Source organism: Bolinopsis microptera, chromosome 7 (assembly GCF_026151205.1).
Source record: "Bolinopsis microptera isolate Bmic1 chromosome 7, MBARI_Bmic_1.0, whole genome shotgun sequence".
NCBI lineage: Eukaryota > Metazoa > Ctenophora > Tentaculata > Lobata > Bolinopsidae > Bolinopsis > Bolinopsis microptera.
Window position 1 is genome coordinate 19721471 of NC_087078.1, and position 24195 is coordinate 19745665.

Below are 24195 nucleotides of genomic sequence, written 5' to 3' on the forward strand. Positions count from 1 at the left end.
ATTACTTACAATCCGTACAAGACGCCCTTCAAAGGATGATGCCTACTATTAAAGTTGTACATTTTACCAACGAACAGCTCCCGCCAACATCTGGGGCAGCTGAACAACATTCTTATCGCGTTTTCCATCAGCTGCAGTAAGGTTTTTTTTTTACATATTTGATAGATTTACAGATCTGGCTTGACAAAAATTTTCAGAAAAAATCATGTTCGCGGGAAGCAAAAATCCGATGAGTTTTTTAGGGGGGAGGGGTAGGGGGTTGAGGGGGGTTGGGAAGGGTTGTCACATGACGAGAAATTTTTTGCAAAAATTAAACAATCTTTATTTGTTGATATTATTCACCCCTGTTGCCTAGAGTGGTGGGTCTGCACTTGAGAAGAGTGGGTCTGGCCGCTAGAATGGTGGGTCTGCAATCTAGAAGTGGGTCTGGCAACCAGAATGGTGGGTCTGCAATCTAGAAGTGGGTCTGGCAACCAGAATGATGGGTCTGTACCCTTAAAGAGTGGTCTGACAACCAGAGTGGTGGGTGTGCACTTGAGAATAGGGGGTCTGGCAGCTAGAATGGTGGGTATGCAATCTAGAAGTGGGTCTGTTAACCAGAAGTGTGGGTCTACACCCTTGAAGAGTGGGTCTGACAAGCAGAATGGTGGGTCTGCACTTGAGAAGAGTGGTTCTTGCGGCTGGAATGGTGGGTCTGCAATCTAGAAGTTGGTCTAGCAACCAGAATTGTGGATCTGCATTCGAGAATAATGAGTCTTCACTCTAGAAGAGTGGGTCTGACAACCAGAATGGTGGGTCTGCACTTGAGAAGAGTGGGTCTGGCGGCTGGAATGGTGGGTCTGCAATCTAGAAGTTGGTCTAGCAACAGAATTGTGGATCTGCATTCGAGAATAATGAGTCTTCACTCTAGAAGAGTGGGTCCGGCAACCAGAGTGGTGGGTCTGCACTTGAGAAGCGTGGGTCTGGCCGCTAAATGGTGAGTCTGCACCCTTTAAGAGTGGGTCTGACAACCAGAGTGGTGGGTCTGGACTTGAGAAGAGTGGGTCTGGCAGCTGGAATGGTGGGTCTGCAATCTAGAAGTGGGTCCGGCAACCAGAATGGTGGGTGTACGTACACCCTTGAAGAGTGGGTCTGACAACCAGAGTGGTGGGTCTGCACCCTTGAAGAGTGGGTCTGACAACCAGGGTGGTGGGTCTACACTTGAGAAGAGTTGGTCTGGCAGCTAGAATGGTGGGTCTGCGATCTAAAAGTGGGTCTTGCAACCAGAATGGTGGGTTTGCATTCTTGAAGAGTGGGTCTGACAACCAGTGTGGTGGGTCTGCACTTGAGAAGAGTGGGTCTGGCAGCTAGAATGGTGGGTCTGCAATCTAGAAGTGGGTCTGGCAGTTAGAATGGTGGGTCTGCAATCTAGACGTGGGTCTGGCAACATGAATGGTGGGTCTGCACCCTTCAGGCTTAAAGAGTGGGTCTGACAACCAGAGTGGTAGATCTGCACTTGAGAAGTGTGGGTCTGGCAGCTGGAATGGTGGGTCTGCAATCTAGAAGTTGGTCTGGCAACCAGAATGGTGGGTCTGCACCCTTCAGGCTTCAAGAGTGGGTCTGACAACCAGAGTGGTGGGTCTGCACTTGAGAAGAGTGGGTCTGGCAGCTAGAATGTTGGGTCTGCAATCTATAAGTGGGTCTGGCAACCAGAACGGTGGGTCTGCAGTCTGCACCCTTAAAGAGTGGGTCTGACAACCCGAGTGGTGGGTCTGCACTTGAGAAGAGTGGGTCTGGCAGCTGGAATGGTGGGTCTGCAATCTAGAAGTTGGTCTGGCAACCAGAATGGTGGGTGTACGTACACCCTTGAAGAGTGAGTCTGACAACCCGAGTGGTGGGTCTACACTTGAGAAGAGTTGGTCTGGCGGCTAGAATGGTAGGTCTGCGATCTAAAAGTGGGTCTTGCAGCCAGAATGGTGGATCTGCACTTGAGAAGAGTGGGTCTGTCAGCTGGAATGGTGGGTCTGCAATCTATAAGTGAGTCTGGCAGCTAGAATAGTGGGTCTGAAATCTAGAAGTGGGTCTTGCAACATGAATGTGGGTCTGCACCCTTGAAGAGTGGGTCTGGCAATCAGAATGGTACGTCTACACTCTAGAAGAGTGGGTCTGGCAACCAGAATGGTGGATTTTCGCCCTAGAAGGGTGAGTCTGGAAACCAGAAAGGTGGGTCTACAATCTGGAATAGTGGGTCTGGCAACCAGAATTGCGGGTCTGCATTCTAGAATAGTGGATCTTCACTCTAGAAGAGTGGGCCTGGCAACCAGAATGGTAAGTCTACACTCTGTCAACCAGATTTGGGGGTCTATAAACTAGAATATAGGAGATATGGCTACCAGAATTGTGGGTTTGGACAACCCGAATGGTGGGTCTTCACTCTAGAATAATAGGTCTGGTGGGTCTACACTTTAGAAGAGTGGGTCTGGCAACTAGATTGGTGTGTCTGCAATCTATAAGAGTGGGTCTGGCAACCAGAATAGTGGGTCTGCAATCAAGGGAATCAAGATGAGTGAGTCTGGCAATCAGAATGGTGGGTCTGCACCTTAGGGTAGTGGGTCTGGAAACAAGAATGGTGGGTCAGAATTCTTGAATAGTGGGTCTTCACTCTAGCTAAGAGTGGGTCTGGCAACAAGAATGGTGGGTAAGAATTCTAGAATAGTGGGTCTTCACTCTAGAAGAGTGGGTCTGGCAACCAGAATGGTAAGTCTACACTCTGTCAAGTGTCAACCAGAATTGGGGGTCTAAACTAGAATATAGGATATATGGCAACCAGAATTGTGCGTCTGGAGTCTAGAGTCTAGAATAGTGGGTCCGGCAACCCGAAAGGTGGGTCTTCACTCAAGAATAGTGGGTCTGGCAATCGGAATGGTGCGTCTACACTCTAGAAGAGTGGGGCTGGCAACCAGAATGGTAGGTCTTCGCCTTAGAAGAGTGGGTCTGGCAACCAGAATGGTGGGTCTGCATTTTAGAATAGTGGGTCTTGACTCTATACCTACTAGAAGAGTGGGTCTCCTCTCTAGAAGAGTGAATCTGGCAACCAGAATGGTAATTCTTCACTCTGTCAACCAGAATTGGGGGTCTATGAACTAGAATATAGGAGATATGACAACCAGAATTGTGGGTCTGGACTCTAGAATAGTGGGTCTGGCAACCAAAATGTTGAGTCTGCACTCTAATAGAGTGGGTCTGGCAACTAGAATGCAGACACGTAGCCAAGGGGAAGACCCCCGGAAAAAAATTGAACCCCAAAAAAAATAAGCCCCCTAGTCCCCATGGTCGCCTGGTAAGTGGGCTGTGTTTATGACTGTTTGATTAAACGACACGACAGGCAATCGACTTTAGCATTTCGTAAATTATTCCCAAATCCCACTATACAATATGTACTTATTCCATTCAATGTGACAAGTACTGAGTTCCCCCCTAGCCCCCAACTTTGTATTATTGTGATGTCTGAAATTACAAATTTCTAATGCCAAATGTCGTCTGAAACACCCTATTTCTCAAAAATTTTCCGGGGGCTGCACCCCCAACTTTGTATTATCGCCGTCCTACAAATTTCTTTAATGCCTAATGTCGTCTAAAACAAATAATTTCTAAACATTTTCTTGGGGGCTGCACCCCCCCCCCCCCCCAGTCCCCCAACTTTATATTATTGTGATGTCTGATTATTACTGCGCCCCCCCCAGCCCACCAACCTTGTATTATTGTAATGTCTGATTATTGCTGTCCCACAAATGTCGTCTGGAACACCCTATTTCTCAAAAAGTTTCCGAAGGCCAGGGCTGCGCCTGCCTAGCCCTCCAACTTTGTATTATTGTGAGGTCTGATTATAATTACTGTCCTACACATTTCTTTAATGCCAAATGTCGTCTAAAACACTTAATTTCTCAAAAATTTTCTGATTGGCTGCGCCCCCCCTCCCTAGCCAACCAACTTTATATTATTGTGATGTCTCAGGATTATTACTGCCCTACTAATTTCTTTAATGCCTAATGTCGTCTGAATCACCCTATTTCTCAAAAATTGTCCGGGGGTGCGCCCCCCCGGCCCCCCAACTTTATATTATTGTGATGTCTGATTATTACTGTCCCCAAATTTCTTTAATGCCAAATGTCGTCTGAATCACCCTATTTCTCAAAAATTTTCCGGGCGTTGCGCCCCCAGCCCACCAACCTTGTATTATTGTAATGTCTGATTATTGCTGTCCTACAAATGTCGTCTGGAACACCCTATTTCTCAAAAATTTTCCGAAGGCCAGGGCTGCGCCCCCCTAGCCCCCCAACTTTGTATTATTGTGATGTCTGATTATTACTGTCCTACAAATTTCTTTAATGCTAAATGTCGTCTAAAACACATAATTTCTCAACAATTTTCTGGGGGGCTGCGCCTTCCCCCCTCCCTAGCCAACCAAAGGAGCTTCGCCCCGGCTACGTGTCGAGTCGGGCTACGTGCCCAGAATCGAAAAAACTTAATCTTTAAATGAATAACGGAACCTTCATTATGAAGTTACGAGATGATAATATAATTGGGAGGCAAAGTGGGTATCGGGCTTGGGGCTCATAATGCGCAAAATTTGGCCGCTGTCGAGTGGGTCTGCCTAAAATTCACAGATCTAGCTATGGGTCTGAGACATTTGTAAAAAAAAAACCTTAAGCTGCAGGCGTGGGATGAGAATGACCAAGATCCGATAAGCTGGGGATGGAAGATGAACAATAGGGCGCATGTACCAGTGACCACTCTTATGAGTACAGCTCCGAAAAAGCTCATTCAAAACATCAGTTAAATTAAATTATTTAATTTATTAATTATTTAATTAATTAATTAAATAATTTATTTTTGAAAAAGTTGTTAAAGAAAACGTTTTTCTTCTTTGTTTTCTTAACACACTGCTTTAAACTAGAATCTTCTAGGATATTCAGAACGTGACTTATTTGCGGAAAACCAAAGTGGTAAAAAGTGGTAAAAAAGTGGTAATTGTGGATTTTGCTCAAGTCAGAATTTTTGGGAATTCTCTGGAATGATTCCTGGGACCTGTCCCGACCATTTTCCGTTAAAATCGCTTAGTTGCGAATTTTGTCCGACAAAGGCTGAAATTAAGATGTATTTGACTGTACTAGTATGAAATCCTCAAAGGTCTTAGTAAAATTCATGTAAAAAATGTCAAAAATGGCAGATTTAAGGCTTAAAATGCCTATAACTCAAAAAGTATCAGTTGTTTTGAAATAATTTTTACAGAATCGTAATCAGCTTGATGAAACGAAACTTTTAATTTCCAAATTTATAATACTAAAGACACAAAATTTATAAAAAAATGTGTACAATTTGTGCGAAATTTGTACGACCCTTGTGTTCGAGCTAGAAAATTATTTAAGACTATTTGTCTTCTAAAATCATTAATTTGGTACTAAAAATTTCGTCTTATCAAGCTGATTACGATTCTGTAAAAAACTGATACTTTATAAGCCCTAAATCTGCAATTTTTTGCCCTTTTTTACATGAATTTTACTAAGACATTTGAGGCCAGATTTCATATCTTAAAACTTAAAATTGAAACAAATCCTGTTACAAAAAGTTTGATATAATCATCAGCTATACTCACAAGAATTTTTGAAGCGATATCTTATGACCTGGGTGATTGGTAAAATGTACAACTTTAATAGTAGGCAAAAATTTAAATTTTTCTTCTCTCGACCTTGTTCGGTTTGTAACTTCGTCATTTATAATAGTTCAATTATATAATCCTTTGAAGGGCGTCTTGTACAGATTGTAAATAATGTTCAGTAAAAACGTCAGCCGCAGGTCCCGGTAAAAAAGGTTTTGGTGTATGTCCCCTTAACTATGTCGACAAGTTTTGAGTAGGAAAAATGATACCACATTTTAATTGAATTGAATGTTTCAATCTTGATTGGATTTTTGTCCATTATCAACAGTTGTGTCAATGATCAATGATCATGTTAATTCATCATTATGTTCAATTCATATTCATCAAGCATAATTTTTCCATCTTTGAATATCTGTACTGATTCTTCTAGTAACTAGACTTCACTTCAGATACATAATATTATATAAGTTAAATAAGTAATAATTATTTACATTGTATACATCATAATATAACATTAAAAATATTGTAAGTGTTTTCTGAGAATAATTTATAATTCAAACATCTTTACTTCCGTGGACTATCTGAATCAAATGTATTTTATACAGTAGAAATCATAACCATAATGATAACAATGATTAAGCGTTTTTCCAATCCAATACCTTCATGAATTCTTCTTGTGTAAAGTTTAGCATTCTGGACGCCTCTAAATGTAATTTCTGTTTCCTTAAAACATCTATCAGTTTCATTTGCTTCTTGTAAGCATTTATAAGCTCTGTTTTCTGCTTCTGTAGAATCTTGTTTTCATTGGACAGTTTACCGAATGTCTCCTTGTCAACATTCGAGCATTCTGCAGATTTAGCCCTTTCGGCACTGAGCAGAGTCTTGTATTTTTCGATTTCTTCGAGACATCTGTCCAGCCTCACTTCAACAGACTTTTGAGATTGCCCACTTTTCTTTTCAGACCGCTCCATAGCCTCAATATCCTTTCGTAGCTTGACAAGATCCATTTCCAACACCTTGTTTTGGTTCTTCTTTTCATCCGCAAGCTTCGAATATTTTTCAAGTTGACCTTGCATCATTTGAATAGTCTTCTGCATCTTATTCTTTTCCTCCTTTTCAGTTGACATCATCTGTTTATTTTTTACAAGAGTTTGCTTTTGCTGGTTGTTCTCAACAGTCAGTCTTTCAACTTCCTCCTCCAAAACTCGTACTTTGGCTTTCAGCAGTCTCAATGTCGCATCAGGGCCCAAGTCTCTAGCTTCAGCAGGTAAAACCTCAGGTGGAGTGGAAATATTTTGATGCGCTGCAGGAGGAATTTCAGTTTCGAATATACCACTTTTCTCCATGGGTAGTATAGGTGATTTGTTTGATACAAAAGACAACCCTGGCCCTCTGGGTTCAGGGCTATAATCGACCATAGAAGAGGGTTCCTGCTCTTGCTCCATGGATATATTAGCCACCTCCTCTACCAACAGTCTTGTCTTTTGTTCAATCTCAGCATTAATCCTCAAATATTCTTCTTCTCTGGCTACCAGGTCTTCTGAAACTCTTGACATATATGAACTCATCCTGTAAAAAGTTTGTCATTCACCAACTTTGTTCAGTATTGCTTAGCAGGCTCTAAATTGATAGTTGGATAATATCCGGTTGAACATAAATCTAAATTATAGAACATTTTAAAATATCATAGAATTATTAATATTGAACGACTAAAAGTGGACTCCAGGCCGATGCAACAAAAATATGTACACAGATCAGAATATAAATAAAATTCCAATGAATATACATTTTTAAACATCCAGCATAAAACCCCTACAAGTTTCAAATATAAATGAAACCTGTGTCTGACCAGCTCAACTGCTCAATAGCATTATTATTTATTAATTACTAGTGTAACCCATGCCTACTGCCGGGACTTCACTATCGCAGTTGAAACTGCAAAAGTATAAACCCACCTATTATATTTGAAAACACGCATAACACTGTCGTATGAAAGTATGAACTCTCTCTACAGTCCAAACAGACCACAATGAGTGCCCCCTTCCCTAATAAGCTTATAGTATTACATGACAGTGAATCATACGCGGCTAACCTAATTAGGATTCATGTACCAACGCTACATATGCAGCTACATATGCAGTAATGAGAGAGAGAGAAATCAGGGAGAAAAAGAGAGCCATTTCATGTCACATTTGTGGTACAAAACTGTTAATTAAACCATTTACCACCGACCGATTTAAAAAACCTTTTAAATCATTAGGCTTTGTCAGAGTTTTGTTGAAACTATACCAAAAAAAGAGTCCCATAACTCTTACCGTTTTCTTGATTAAGCTGCTCGGAAATTACACATGCACACACAGACAGACACACAGAAAAAGTACAGACACACGTTCGGGGGGTATCCAATGGTGAAAAATGATGAAAAATTGTGAATGATTTTTAAGGTGAATCGGGTTTCCAAATTGTAAAATTTCGCCATTTTTCACCATTTTTTCGATGAGTATATTTGCCTTCTAGTTTTAGTTTTGACCTCTAAAACAATATTTCGTTATTTGCTCAGATTTTGAGGATATAAAGAAACAATTAAACATGTGTTTCATTATATTTAAAGTACGTCTAGGTATTACAATTCGGAAACTCGAATCACCAACACTGTCAATCACAATTTTTCATAAAAAACTAGTGAACATGGTGAGAAAGGTACATTGAAACTGGTAACTTTTGTTGAATATGGTGAGAAAGGTACATTAAACTGGTAACTTTTGGTGAATATGGTGAAAAAGGTACATCGAAACTAGTCATGTTAATTGCTGATCATGCAATGGCGAACTAGTAAACTATGTGTAGCATACTTGTTCGTTATTAAATAGTTTTTCATAAATTTTTGGATAACCAAAGTTAAGAGACGTATATATTAGCACATTTGTAGTCTGATAAAATTTAAAGTTTTGGTGTGTGAATTAAAGCTTGGTGTGAGAATTAGTGTGGAAATAAAAGAGATTTATTTTTTACATCATATATCTTAATTAAGTGACAGTAAGTATTATTATTTTAACTAAAGATTATATTATTTCAGTTAGTATTGACATGAATGTTACGATTTCAGTTTATTTATATATTACATTGTCAATAAACCGGTTTCAAAGCCCTTAAGGGTGGCCCTCGGGTCTTTAAAACAAAAATTTAGATTAATTCGATGTATTGTGTATTGGGTCCAAGTAATTGCGGAAAAGTATTTAATAAGAAATGTTAACAGTTCAACCATTGACGAGTCCAAACCGGCGCGCGTTTTGGTAGGTTATAAACCTGCAAGTGATTTATGCAATTAATCGAACCTTATTAAAATTCGTAAGCCGTGAATGAATGGGAAAATCGAGCGACCGATTTTTGATATCATTCTCGGTATCATTTTGCATTTGCGGACGGTTATTCAAATTAATATTATTTCTTTTCGTTTGGGAAATAAAAAGGAACACTGGCAGCTGTTTGACCATTGTTAATGATCTGGCCCGGCGCGCGCTACTTCGTAACACTTGCCGTCGAGAAGAAAGCGGCGCGCGCTACTTCGAAGAAATTTAGACGAGTAACATCCGTCAAGCAGCTGTACACTTTACTGTTAAGATGCGTACTCGGATTTCAGCACGACAACTTACTTAACGGCCTATTTACTGCTCCAATTTTCCATGACTTCTAGAGATTATTTATTTATTATATTTCATTAAATTGTGATGGTATTAATTTAACTACGTATAATGGGCTCCTTTTAACTAGAGTATGGATATTCAGGTTCCGATATTATGGAATACCTCCCGGTTTGGGACTCACTCAGGGCATAGTTCAAACCCAAACTCTCAGTGTACGATGGTAGATTTATGACAGGAATTTATGTTATAATTATGGACTTCGAACCTTTAGGTTAATTTATATCTAGAGTTTTAACTTCGAACTTTTAGAGGAATTTATATCTGGAAGATAACCAATTAAAACAAGTGAATAAGTAAAGGATTGTAAAATAATGCAAGACCAATCCAATCGTACATAAAATAAGTGTTCAATCTCATGGTAAAGTCCGTTACCCTAAATCAGTTGGGTAGCTGGGTGATCAATGGGAACTGGTGTGTATTATAACGGGCTGGCTGACTCTCTCTCTGGACGATGGACAGGTAGCTGCTATATCATGGCTACGTTCCTTCAATGCTGCCAACGAGGGCAGAATCCGTGGGAGGGGAATGTCCTAGAAAGGGACAAATTATTAGCAAATGACGGATTAATTAAAGACAATAATATACTAACTAGGATAAAATTAAACATGATAAAGTTAAATTAGAGTGAACTGTAGAATACGAAATATGTAAGAACTTATCAATAAATGCTCAAATGACTTACGAGGTAATAATGTAGGTGCTGCTAAGGTTAGGACAAGCAAACAGGTAGGATAGGGTCACCACAATATTACCTAGGAAATGTATAAACCTATTAGAATTTAATTATTAACCTATCGGAAATGACTCTAGTATTACGAACAATGTGAATCAATAAATGGGAAATAACATTGCAATGAACAACATCTAATTAATGGTTTAATAATTATAAAAGCTATACCTCGAGGAACAAACTTCCTAGCCTATCAGGAATTCAACAGAAGCGACGGGAACCAATTACAATGATCTGGCATGACGTTAGGAAAATCTGGTGAAAATAACGGATAAGTATTTTACCCGCATATTATGATACTTGCACAGAACTTGAACTCACGGATTTAATCTTAACCTAATTATGCATGATATTGATACGGTCTTAGGAACAAAATACTAAGGTCAATCATTTAAAATAAAGGATTACAAACCTATTTATGAAACTAGTGACGTCGGAGAGAGCGCAGCATACTAACACCCGGGCCGTGTAAGGAAAACCAATCATAGGAGAGGCGTTCGGAAAAAGACTAAAGGCAGACGGCCCTGAGAATCTTGTGTGTTCATCTTTTGTAGTCTAGGTGTTCTGTGGAAGAGGAGCTCCAGTGGAAGAGGCGGTCCACGCGTTATCCAGGAGAGTTGCAAACAAACAGGTTATTGCAAACAGGTTATTGCAAACAAACAGGTTTAATAATACAAATACAGGTTTTTAAAAACTGGTTAAAATATTGTTCCACTAATTGATGAATTCAATAACTCTATTATCCAATAATTTCTTTGTAAATAATTCTAATAACACTAAATGTCCTTTCTGACCAATGGCTGCAGTGTTCTGCAAACCTCTCGAATCAGATCTTAATCATATAAATGATCACTTAATTCATCTTAATCATATAAGTTCTCACCTAATTCATCTTTATGACACTTTATGTTACGGTGAATATTTGCAAATTTACATGGTTTATTTACCATTTTAATCCACATATTTACAAATCTAATTACTACTAACGCAGCATACTGAGGTTCAACTTAACTTCTAGTTCTGAGGTACTACGCACGTCCCTAACATGTCCCCGATCGATTTTAGGACGTCCCCGTCATAACAACCCCATCTATAATTTAAGAACTTTATAAAATGATGCCCTTTCCTTTAATCGTTTTTTAAAAAATCGTACATTTAAAAACTACTTGAAAAACTAACTATCTTTTCTTCAAAACAAACTCTAAATTCTTGGGCATAAGGTTTGATAAAATTTAATATAACGGGTGGATCTGGATTTCTAGGAATATCCGGACTAATTAAATTTTCACAGAGAATTTCGGAATTTCTAAGAAATGTAGAGCCACTAATGCCATTATCAGGAATTAAAGGATTTCCAGGAATCTGGTATAAATGTTGGTGTGTCATGATTAAAATATACAGACTTGTTGCCACAAGCTTCAATAAATTAATTTTTTAATAAAAGAAAAAAAAAGAAAGAAAATATATACATGCCCACAACTTAATACCTATAATTAAAGTCATTGTCCTCGTGGTCATTGTAGTGGTCATTGTAGCGTGCATCTTGGCTGCTGAAAGCCATGTTGTCAAAGTTGTTGGACTGTTGTCCATAGTAATTTATGTTAGGTAGTCCGATGCTTACCACTTCTGGTCTTCGACCTCCTGTTACATTTCAACTGCTTCTATTCAATCATAACTTTTAATTTTTATGCACCCTTACTTACTTATTTATTCTTACTTAATCATTATGTGTAACCAGGCGCAGTCTGAGCTGACCCCATTTCCGCAGTTTAAAGAACTGCCCATTGCTTCCCAAGGTTCACTTTTTAATCCCCTTGATCACAACAGCTACATTCGCTTACTAACTGGACGATCATAAAGACCAAGTCGCTTTTAGCTTATGTAGGCCCGACTGTACATTGAGCAGATCACGCAACCTTTTACATAAAAGGATGTTACGCATATGTGAACCTACCGGCAAGGGACCCAGTCTGTAGCGATGGATGACCAGTAAGTGGGATTGGCACTCCTAGGTTCCACCGACGGTCTGACCCATAGAGGACTTAGCTGTCACAACTATGAACTTTGACCGTTTTCTCTTGCCTTGCCTGTTCACTAGATCTTATCTTCCAAATTTTTATTTACTCCCTTTCTGGGTAATTTTCCACCTTTGTGGGGTTCAAAAAGATAAGATACTAGCTAGGTGTGGACTGTCGTCCACGTACCACCGTGTTCCACTTGCCTGGGGACGTATGTCCAGTCCTGGGGGTGACAAGCTCCAGGTACTGAACACCAGGTAGCCCGAAAACACGGCCGACTAGAGGGTACCAAGGCAGTGTGTTAATTCACACTTCGTTAGACACGGGAGCCTTCAGTTACTCTCCAGCACTATATTACGATTTAACGTGTCCCCGGATCCTCGCGGATCCGCCTCCCCCTGTTACACGCTGGGATTATAAGGAGCTCATCCCTCTTCCCAACGTGATCCTTGGTAATTGTATGGGAGATTGAGGCCATTATTGTAAGCGGGAGTATCGGTATTTGGGTTTACAGGCTGAACTTCACGTGGTGCGACTTGGCTGATTGCATTAACAGATAGTAAATCTATAATAGTGTTTAACTTATTGGTCGTATCATTAATGTCCGGCGTGACGGCTGTATCCACAGCGTTGACAGCTTGGGTCCTAGATAGGGAAGCGTTTTTGCAGTTGATCAGCAGGTCTGCCCTCTCTAAAAGTTGTTCATTTTGAAGCTCAGGTGTTTCTCTAAGTCTGGCACTGATATTGGCATCCTGTATGTTATTTATGAAGCTATCTCTTAGTGCATTGTCCCTCACAAGTACTAACTCGTCTCCGGGGTAGGCCTTCTTAGCAATGTTGTACAATTTAATATAGAAAGCTTTCACAGACTCATTACGTTGGCGCAGGGTCTTCCTCAGTAAAGACTTCGACTCTTCCCTATTTCCTCCTCCGATCCCTAATTCTCTCCTCAGCACTATCAACAATTCCTCAAAGGTGATCTCTGGTCTTATATGCCTCTCTACCGCGAGTAGACACTCATCGGATAAGCAATTTATGAGAATGTGGGGTATCTCGTTATCTCTAGCTCCGATACTATCGACATAGCTCTGAAAACGCCGGATGTATAACTCTAAGTCATTGTCCATTCTTAACAAAGGAGGTGCTCGGAGAAATTGAAGTGGGGCTCCTTGATTAACACGATTTTGCCTAGGAGGTATCGGAGGTTGAACTTCACCCTGTCCAATATCGAGGATGTCATTATCACGTTCGGCCATTCCTATTTATGAATATTAGAGGTAATTACTTAAGCTAATGTGTTCAAATAATGTATAAGAGCATTGCAAAAAATTTTTTAACTATTTGTAAGCATCATGTGTACTATATGTGAAAAGAATGCTAGAGAGATGCAGGATTTTGGTAAGAATAGGCAGTTAACTTAAATTCGCGCAACTCCGGAAGTTTTGGAATCTTACTCGGTGAAACTTATTCCACAAGGTTGCAAACTTAACGCGAGTTGAGGAACATTCACACAATGGTCACCAGAGACCTAATTGCGGAGTTACCCCAACAAGGCCTTTCATGGCAGTCTACTTCCAGACTGGAACTTCGAAACACCTAACTTCTTAACTTAAAGGCGCAAAATTCCAAGCTTCAACAAACAAATAATTTAGAATAATCAAATAGCAATAACTACGGCTGATGATCAATAACTCCATTTTCGTTTCTTGCTATTATGATACTTTATAGTAATGACACGTTCATGACCGATCAAATTTTTATAGTGCATTTTCTCACAAAAGCATGGCCTCAAAATATCTGCAAATAATTATCTATTGAAATGATTAAATAGTGTATGTGGAGCTATTGAACATCACCGGACAATGTTAAAACTTGTGTTGTGCGAATTTCCCGGTCTACATTTCTAAAAATAACTATAAGCTTCCAACTACACGTAAAAATAATCTTGACTAAAATTTAAGAACAATAAACTAATTTGGCTATTCTTCGCACTTCTGGTCTTCGACCTCCCGGTTTGGGACTCACTCAGGGCATAGTTCAAACCCAAACTCTCAGTGTACGATGGTAGATTTATGACAGGAATTTATGTTATAATTATGGACTTCGAACCTTTAGGTTAATTTATATCTAGAGTTTTAACTTCGAACTTTTAGAGGAATTTATATCTGGAAGATAACCAATTAAAACAAGTGAATAAGTAAAGGATTGTAAAATAATGCAAGACCAATCCAATCGTACATAAAATAAGTGTTCAATCTCATGGTAAAGTCCGTTACCCTAAATCAGTTGGGTAGCTGGGTGATCAATGGGAACTGGTGTGTATTATAACGGGCTGGCTGACTCTCTCTCTGGACGATGGACAGGTAGCTGCTATATCATGGCTACGTTCCTTCAATGCTGCCAACGAGGGCAGAATCCGTGGGAGGGGAATGTCCTAGAAAGGGACAAATTATTAGCAAATGACGGATTAATTAAAGACAATAATATACTAACTAGGATAAAATTAAACATGATAAAGTTAAATTAGAGTGAACTGTAGAATACGAAATATGTAAGAACTTATCAATAAATGCTCAAATGACTTACGAGGTAATAATGTAGGTGCTGCTAAGGTTAGGACAAGCAAACAGGTAGGATAGGGTCACCACAATATTACCTAGGAAATGTATAAACCTATTAGAATTTAATTATTAACCTATCGGAAATGACTCTAGTATTACGAACAATGTGAATCAATAAATGGGAAATAACATTGCAATGAACAACATCTAATTAATGGTTTAATAATTATAAAAGCTATACCTCGAGGAACAAACTTCCTAGCCTATCAGGAATTCAACAGAAGCGACGGGAACCAATTACAATGATCTGGCATGACGTTAGGAAAATCTGGTGAAAATAACGGATAAGTATTTTACCCGCATATTATGATACTTGCACAGAACTTGAACTCACGGATTTAATCTTAACCTAATTATGCATGATATTGATACGGTCTTAGGAACAAAATACTAAGGTCAATCATTTAAAATAAAGGATTACAAACCTATTTATGAAACTAGTGACGTCGGAGAGAGCGCAGCATACTAACACCCGGGCCGTGTAAGGAAAACCAATCATAGGAGAGGCGTTCGGAAAAAGACTAAAGGCAGACGGCCCTGAGAATCTTGTGTGTTCATCTTTTGTAGTCTAGGTGTTCTGTGGAAGAGGAGCTCCAGTGGAAGAGGCGGTCCACGCGTTATCCAGGAGAGTTGCAAACAAACAGGTTATTGCAAACAGGTTATTGCAAACAAACAGGTTTAATAATACAAATACAGGTTTTTAAAAACTGGTTAAAATATTGTTCCACTAATTGATGAATTCAATAACTCTATTATCCAATAATTTCTTTGTAAATAATTCTAATAACACTAAATGTCCTTTCTGACCAATGGCTGCAGTGTTCTGCAAACCTCTCGAATCAGATCTTAATCATATAAATGATCACTTAATTCATCTTAATCATATAAGTTCTCACCTAATTCATCTTTATGACACTTTATGTTACGGTGAATATTTGCAAATTTACATGGTTTATTTACCATTTTAATCCACATATTTACAAATCTAATTACTACTAACGCAGCATACTGAGGTTCAACTTAACTTCTAGTTCTGAGGTACTACGCACGTCCCTAACATTTACCCATAATTATGGATTTTGGTTTCACATAGTCATGTGTATACGCGTACTGCGTGACGCGCTTGTTTCACAAGTAGAATATACTTTATGCCGCCTTCGGCGGTCGCGCGCTACTGCAAGGCGCAAGTGAGAGGGCTCTGGTTAGAGCAAGATTTTGGTCAAATTGATGTATAATGTAATTTAGAATTAGAACTGTAAAGTAATAACGTATGATGGCCATTGCCATTAAATTGTATTGCCAACTGTTTGATCCAATAAATAATATTAAGTATTCAATACGTTTCACTTTCGTTTAAGTAATTTCAGTTTGCATTTACGGTGCATTTTATATTTTCTCAAAATGTCTGGCCTGAGGCAAGTACTACGAAGTAGCGCGCGCCGTGGACAACGGAACTACGAGCTGGAACAAATTTAACTGGTATAGTCAAAACAAGTTTTGAGTTTGAAGTTAGACATTATAAATTTACAGTGAACAGTGAAGGCGCGCACTAAGCTAGCTTCGTAGCAATTGCATAGTTTTTCGAGAAAAAAGCAGCGCGCGCTATTTCGAAGAAATTTAAATAAGTTAAGTTATTAACGGGTGATACTCGTAAAATATTTGTTCCATATATACAGGACCGTCGACGAGTCCAACTCGGCGCGCGTCCTGGTAGGTTGTAAACCTACACGTTAAGTTATCATCCGTCAAGTCACGTGGTACAAAATATAAATGTTAAATATACTGTTTATATGTTTCACCAGCTGGGGACTTTTGGCTTTTGTAATTGTGTTCATAGACACAATTAAGCCGTGCGCCATCGACCGTAAGACGCGCGCGCTGACCATTGAATGGTTTTTTAACTCGTATTTCGGCCAGCATATTATTTCGGAAACAATCAAAAAGTTATAATACTTCCCATATAACAATTTTGTTGAAATTTGGTCAGCTTACGTAAACATTTATGTTCTACTGAACCTAAATTAGTTTGAGCAATTTCGAATGTCAGAATTTGAGTTGCTCTAACCAGAGCCCTCTCGCTTGCAGTAGCGCGCGACCGCCGAAGTCACGCAGTACGCGTAGACACATGGCTATGTTAAGAATTTGAGTTATCAACGAATTTATACCTATTTTCAATTTTGTCATTTTTAGACCTCTTAATCAATGCCAATCTCTTCCAGCTAATGTATGACAAATTTGGAACTGTGAAAATTCTTCCCCCTCGTAACAACGATAAAAACCACCTAGTGAAAAGACCGTGGGGGTCACGACGTGAACAGGAATTAAACAGGAATTAAACAAAATTGGGTCAAACGGCAGATGCTTGTATCACGTTGCGACCCCCACGGTCGTGCGCGGTGGGTCATACAACGTATGACAAGCAGATGCCGTGTCTGACCAATATAGGAATAGAAGGTTTAATATTCAAAACTACCCCAATGTAACGACAAACGAATAACCAAACAAGGTGGTAAAAGTAGAACGTGATACACAAAATTCTCAGTCTCTAGAAAACATTGTCATACGTTGTATGACCCGCTGCGCACGAGTGCGCGGCTCCCCCTGTATCGTCGAAACTCTACTATAGTGAAGCGACCGTGGGGGTCACCACGTGATACAAAGAAAACAATAGTGCTACCTTGTTCACGTCACCATGTAATCAACAACCAACCCCCCCCCCCCCCCCCCCCCCTCGGCTGATTACGCAATATGTGAACGACCCCTTAGTTCATTGTTCATAGTTGGTGGCGCCAAGTAAAACTCATTAATAAGGTGGCGTCAAACAGTTTATTAATATCATTTCAGTCCAAAAATCAATCAAGGTCATCACATTTTAAAGATCATATCTTGAGCACCATAGGTCTTGAAAGATAAACACTGTTAACAATTGAAGTGAAGAACGTTAATGTTATCATATTATTACAACTTGAAATTTGATTTTGATTATTATCATTAAAACCAATATTTTGGCAAATTAAAACATTTGAAGATAAAATAAGCCAAATCTGCCTGATATTTTAAATTCATTTGCGCTCATTAATGTCTCGACTCTTGACTTTAACACGATTAAAAACTTAGTTACTGCTACATGTACAAAAGTGAAGCGGTAGTGAATAAAGTTACTTTTAAATAACTAAGTGAAGAACGTTTCTCAATTTGTAAGACGTACTTAAATTAATGATTAAAACTGATCCTGTGATCATCGACCTGTAATCGCGTCGAAACTGCGAGGTTACCTTGATGCTATGTAGTTTAATTTCATTTAACATCAATTCTGACAATCAATCATATAGAAAAGTCCAGGAATAATAACAATCACGCCTAGATCTTATCACGTGATGCTGGTTTCTGTGCACGTGTGCGCGGCTCAACACCCGGCTTATTCAGTGGAATAAACTCCACTGTGGGACAAAGTCAAAGTCTGAAAAGAGGTCTTGGTCGGCGGCCGTGATGGGGCGCGCGTCCCGTGGCGGCGTCAGCACCGCATCTTCTTGCGTAAACTCCTCGTCAAAGTTACTCACATCATATTTTCCTCGCTGAAGATTTTTGTGAGTTAGGTTATTAATCAGTTTGAAAACCGATGACAATCTTACTCCTAAAATCACTTATAACACACTATTGATCAGCCACCAACAATCAGCCCATAAAAACAAAGATCTCACAATAATTGGTTTAAAAGGAGGAGTAATCCTCCTGGCTAGGAGCTGCTCCCAATCAATCTGCCTGAAGAAAGCTTGTTTCTTCACATCCTCAGCATCCTTTTCACTTGCTCCGAGCCTCCGTTCAGGGTCTCGTCTTAAGAGTCGCCTCATTATAGCAACACTCTCGTTACTTAGGAATTTGGGATAATGTACCTGCGGAATTTGAATTCAAATGTCAAATCATTATAGTAGTTGGATCTCATTGTTGTGGGCACGGGTCACATAACTCAAAATGTCTAACATCAACAGCCTGGCAAACACGTGTTCAGGATTAAAGAAACGGGCTCGTATAAAAAGGTAATTGTTGCCTGTTGAAATAGTAAAATTTCCAAACCTCATCGTTGACGATGCTGTCAAACACTTCTTCTTCATCGTCCCCAGGGAAGGGACTCTCTCCAACCAACATCTCGAATATGAGGACCCCCAGTCCCCACCAATCAACTGCCCTCGTGTACGTTGTCTCTGTTAATACCTAAAGTTGAGGGGAGAAGTTCTTACAAAATAATTTGAGAAAAATAGGGGAAATGAGTCGGTCAAAGTGAATATTGAAACAAATTCATAACAAATATTGGGCAAATATTATATTCCCTATCGCTCTTTACTTTTGGGCAATTCCACCGTGACGGACACCACGATTTTGCTATTTTTAAAAGTTCAAACGAATGTTGTGCTCGGGATGTTGCTTATTTATCAGCTTCAACTGCTTATTAGTCCACATTTAACCTTTTAACAGGTTGTGTGAAAATTTTAGACCACTACCATTATTACTTTCTGAGATAGCACCCCTGTGACGGACGTGACATAAATATGACACTTTTTTGGGTGTCTAATTAGATTGTACCCAAATCTATCTCAAAAAGTGATCTATTGACTCTAATTTGTAATTGCAATGATAGAAGAAGGTTTAGGGATTTCTGAGACGCCATTTTCTTGCAGTTTGCTCAATTATTGTTTGGCATGGCGCCATTTTCAAATTGTGACGGACGCACGTTTTTTTCAAATTTTTCCAAATCTTCCACTTGACAATTTTATCTTGTTCAGTGACCTTTATTCTGTATTTATGCCAATTTTTAGGCCTCAAGTACTTCCATGAGGTCTGCAATAGCCAAAATCGTCCATTTTGGGCATACGCTAGGGTATCAATCTAGGGGCAGCAATTATTTCTCTACTTGAACAAATTTATAACTCTGATAAAGCATTCATCTCTGTTCAACACATGATCATACTGTTGAGACCATATCCCAAAAGTCTCATTACTTTAGTGTTTAAAATGTGAAAGATATTGAATTTTTACTTCAAAAATATGCGAAAATAGGGTAAAGTCCATTTCTTGTGCCTTTTACCTCTGAAAAAGTTTAAAGCAAATAAAATGGCAAAAACTCAGTAAATTTAATTATTGAATTGCATATGATGTTATTTGATAGTCTAGTCAACATAGTCGAACCTTATTTGACTTCAATTTGTCTTATTTGGGACCCCCCTTCCTTATTTGCCCATATATGGGCATATACAAAATTATACATAACTCGGTCATTTTCTGTCCAATTTTCGATTTGACGACATCGTTTTGTTAAGAACGGTCTCAGCTTTAACAAAAATGCATTTAAAGTCTGTTTAAAGAATTTTTGGAGCATTTTCAAAAAAAATGTGACGGACGCGACAAGTTGGGACCCCCCTTCCAAGGCTACATCAAAACTGGTAACTTTGGGGGAATAAAGACAAAGCTACATCAAAACTGGTTAACTACTGGGGAATATGGCAACAAAGCTACATCAAAACTGGTAACTTTGGGGGAATAAAGATAAATCTACATTAAGGGGGGTTCACCCTGATTTTTTTGTGAAACTTGGTTTCGAGTTGACCAACATTTCCAACAAACTACGACCGGTGACCGAACTTTTGAAGGGGTCTCGGACCCCAACCGCCAAACAGTGCCCGCGGGGCAGCCACGCCCATATTTTAGGTGCTCTACTTGTAGCTAATGGTCCCCTGAACTCGTATATGAATTTTCATCAAAATTGGGGAAAAAAATGACTGAGTTATGAGCCAAAAACCATATGCCCATATTTGAGCATACGCACCAAATTTGATCGATTTTGGCCCATAAATTGGTCAAATATCAATATTTTTGAATGGAAGGTAAGCATATACTACACAATCTCTATGATTATCAGCTCAGTATCTACCTAACTGTGGATTCTGTGTTCAAATAATCGCAAATATCGCGAACTGAGATATGGGCGATTTTGTTCATTTTTTGCGATTATTTGAACACATAATCCTGCAATCTCGAAACCGAGTTTCACAAAAAAATCAGGGTGAACCCTCCCTTAAAACTGGTAAATTTTAGGGTACAACGAAGCTACATCAAAACTGGTAACTTTTGGGGAATACAGCAACAAATCTACATCAAATCTGGTAAATTTTGGGGAATATGGCAACAATGGCAACTGGTAACTTTTGGGTGAACTTGGCAAGTAAGGTACACCAAAAGTGGTAACTTTTGGGTGAACATGGCAAATAAGGTGAACCAAAACTGGTAACTTTTAGTGACCATGGCGAGTAAGGTTCATCGAAACTGAGCTCTTGGTACCCATTTATTATTTTGATTTGATAGTTTGAAAATAAAAAACTAAAATGGTGAAAAATGGTGAAAAATGGTGAAGGATTTTCTGGTGAATCGGGTTTTCAATCGTAAAATTTCCCTATTTTTCACCATTGGATACCCCCCAGAAGAGATAGGTTACATTGATTTTTTGAATATAAATAGCACTCGTGGCCCAGTTAAGTCGATACGACCACTGACCCTGCTGAATGTTTCTAGAAAGATCCTGTCACTGATAGTGCTAAACAGAATAGAGAGAGCTGTGGACAACTTCACCGGACCGTTCCAAGCTGCCTACAAAGCTGGCAGGAGCTGTGCCGACCTAGTTTGGGCACAGAGCATGCTCATATCTGTAGTAATGAAGAAGGAGTTTGAATGGAACAAAGTGAGTATTGACATGTCAGCTGCCTTCAATACCATCCGCAGAGGTACAACAATCAGACTACTAGAAGCTGCAGGATGCTCCAGAGACGACCTGAGGCTTGTACAATACCTCATGGCTAACACCACTCTAGTAGTCAGAGTGTGTTCTACTGACTCAGAGATGTTTTCTTTCAACATAGGAGCCTCCCAAGGAGACAGCACAGCTGGTAAATTGTTTACCCTCAATCTAGCTGGAGCTGTAGTGCACATAAGAGCAGTCCTCCCCTCAAGACCCACCCCTCCGATAGCCGATAACCACATGCCTCTTGAGTCCGGCTATTCAGACGATGTAGAGAAGATTGGTGAAGATATGGAGGAGTTACAGGATATCTTTCAGATCTCCAAGAATATTCTCAGTGAATGGAGTCTCTTTGTCAATGACACAAAGACAAAGTTTACCAGAGTGTATTTAGAAGAAGTTGGTGCCTGTGACGAGTGGGATAATGAGCTAAGAGGAAAAGAGGAGTGTAGAAACGAGACGCTTCTTGGTACTAAGCTTGGATCAGAGCAGGATGTTACTAATAGAATAAATAAAGCTAACACCGCCTTCTGGTCATTTGACAAGCTGTGCTGCCAGGGATCAGAGAGGAGTCAGATAACTGAGAAGAGAAAGATCAAACTCTACGACTCACTAGTAGTATCAGTGCTCCTGTACAACTGCTGCTGCTGGGCCGTACCTCAGCATGTTCTAGAGTCTGTAGATGTTGTTCAAAGGAAGCACCTCAAGCGCATCCTACACATCTATTGGCCTAGCTCAATATCTAACAAGGCCCTCTACGCTCGTACCCAGACCAGGCCCCTTTCCGAGAGAGTGGAAAAGGCACGGTGGACAATACTAGGTCATGTTCTACGCAGTGACAACGACACGCCTGCCTACCAGTCTCTGTTATTTGCTACACTAGGATGTCAAACGCTAAAGGGACGAGTGGGTAGACACAGGACTAATTTGTATGATATTATTGTGAAAAAGGACCTATTTAAGAGACAAATTTATTTGAAAAATGAAGATGATTTTACCAACTTAGTGAACTTAGCAAGAGATAGAGTAGGATGGAGGAGTTTATTTACTTTGAGACATATTGAACGAATGAGTCTTCGTAAGCGTAAATAGGCCAGCACTTTGCTGAGCCTCTTTAGGTGCTCTTTTGTTTATATAGATGTGGCAACTTGGTCGTTTAGCTCCGGACAGTCTATGCAACGTCTATGCAACGTCCATGCAACAACAAAAGAACCGTCTATGCAACGTCTATGCAACGTCCCTGCACAATGAACACTCTATGCACACTCCCTGCACGGTCAGTCTATGCAACGTCTATGCAACGTCTATGCAACGTCCCTGCACAGTACCATATGAACACCGGCTACTAGCCGGCTAGTAGCCACTTTTGTAATAACAGCTCCTCAACTTCACATTACCAACCGGCTACTAACCGGCACTTGAAAAGTGGTCACTAGCCGGCTACTAACCGGCTACTAGCCGGCTAGTGACCACAAAGTGGCTACTAACCGGCTACTAAGCGGTCACTAGCCGGCTATTAGCCGAGCTCTAAAGCAGACCTACTAGTAGCCGGTTCCAAACCGGCTACTAGCCGGCACTTAGAAAGCGGTCACTAGCCGGCTACTAACCGGCTAGTAACCACCAAGTGGCTACTAACCGGCTACTAATAGGTCTGCTTTAGAGCTCGGCTAATAGCCGGCTAGTGACCGCTTAGTAGCCGGTTAGTAGCCACTTTGTGGTCACTAGCCGGCTAGTAGCCGGTTAGTAGCCGGCTAGTGACCACTTTTCAAGTGCCGGTTAGTAGCCGGTTGTTAATGTGAAGTTGAGGAGCTGTTATTACAAAAGTGGCTACTAGCCGGCTAGTAGCCGGCTAGTAGCCGGTGTTCATATGGTACTGTGCAGGGACGTTGCATAGACGTTGCATAGACGTTGCATAGACTGACCGTGCAGGGAGTGTGCATAGAGTGTTCATTGTGCAGGGACGTTGCATAGACGTTGCATAGACGGTTCTTTTGTTGTTGCACGGACGTTGCATAGACGTTGCATAGACTGTCCGGAGCTAAACGACCAACTTTGCATACCTCCTAATTCTTATGCCTATGCCTGAGTGTATGGAATCATAGATAAGTATTGCTGCATACCCAAACTATGGCCTTTGAAAATTATAATGATTTTTTCATTTCCGAGTAGTGTTCCTTTGAATGAGAAAAAATACAAGTTAACGCAATATGAAACGAAAAACTTTGTTGACCTGTAAGGTTAAGAGTCTAATGCACATATACTAACCAAAATTAGGTGCCTATCTTAACATTTTTCATCTTCACCAAGTGGAAACTTACCGTGGGATTGCCCTTTTGTATCATTTTATTCGTTTTAAATGAGAGAAATTCCGCTAAAAGAAATATCCTTACCTCAGGAGCAAGAAACTCGGGGGTTCCACAGAAAGTACTGGTTCTGGCACCATGGGGCATGCCATCTTTACACAAGCCAAAGTCAGCCATCTTCACGTATCCATCATAGTCCAGCAGCAAATTGTCCAACTTTAGATCTCTGAACAAATAGTTTTGAGTGAGGTCTTTGCGATCGCAATTTGCTATGGCATAATGTATATTGTTGATTTGTCAACACTGATATAATGATGTATTTTAGTCCCATATCTGAGTATTTCTCGAAAGATAATCCAATTTTAAAAATATTTAACTGCCATTTGGAAGGTTA

General features: G+C 39.9%; 3 protein-coding genes and 1 long non-coding RNA gene across 7 annotated transcripts in view; all 4 read right to left on the reverse strand.

Moving 5' to 3' along the window:
- Nucleotides 1-5969: 5969 nt before the first annotated feature.
- LOC134818094 (testis-expressed protein 9-like) lies at nt 5970-7300 on the reverse strand. Its single transcript, XM_063827513.1, has one exon. The coding sequence runs from the start codon at nt 7204-7206 to the stop codon at nt 6274-6276; it is 933 nt and encodes a 310-aa protein (XP_063683583.1). The 5' UTR covers nt 7207-7300; the 3' UTR covers nt 5970-6273.
- Nucleotides 7301-9632: 2332 nt separating this feature from the next.
- LOC134818269 (uncharacterized) lies at nt 9633-13387 on the reverse strand. Its single transcript, XM_063827759.1, has 5 exons — nt 12533-13387; nt 10485-11695; nt 10241-10327; nt 10025-10094; nt 9633-9872 (listed from the first exon to the last, which is right to left on the reverse strand). The coding sequence occupies exons 1-2, from the start codon at nt 13344-13346 to the stop codon at nt 11553-11555; spliced, it is 957 nt and encodes a 318-aa protein (XP_063683829.1). The 5' UTR covers nt 13347-13387; the 3' UTR covers nt 9633-9872; nt 10025-10094; nt 10241-10327; nt 10485-11552.
- Nucleotides 13388-14284: 897 nt separating this feature from the next.
- Nucleotides 14285-15730, reverse strand: LOC134818270 (uncharacterized). The gene is made up of 4 exons (XR_010160617.1): nt 15137-15730; nt 14893-14979; nt 14677-14746; nt 14285-14524 (listed from the first exon to the last, which is right to left on the reverse strand). It is a non-coding gene; the product is annotated as an uncharacterized LOC134818270 (long non-coding RNA).
- A 1788-nt stretch (nt 15731-17518) lies between these two features.
- LOC134817824 (serine/threonine-protein kinase N2-like) overlaps nt 17519-24195 on the reverse strand; it is a 42679-nt gene continuing 36002 nt past the window's right edge. For all 4 annotated transcript variants that reach the window (XM_063827162.1, XM_063827163.1, XM_063827161.1 and 1 more), the window contains exons 17-20: nt 23889-24027; nt 18786-18923; nt 18413-18604; nt 17519-18286 (exon numbers count right to left, since the gene is read on the reverse strand). In XM_063827162.1, the coding sequence (XP_063683232.1) occupies nt 18134-18286; nt 18413-18604; nt 18786-18923; nt 23889-24027 (622 nt within the window). In that variant the 3' untranslated portion in view covers nt 17519-18133. The remainder of the gene's footprint in view (nt 18287-18412; nt 18605-18785; nt 18924-23888; nt 24028-24195) is intronic.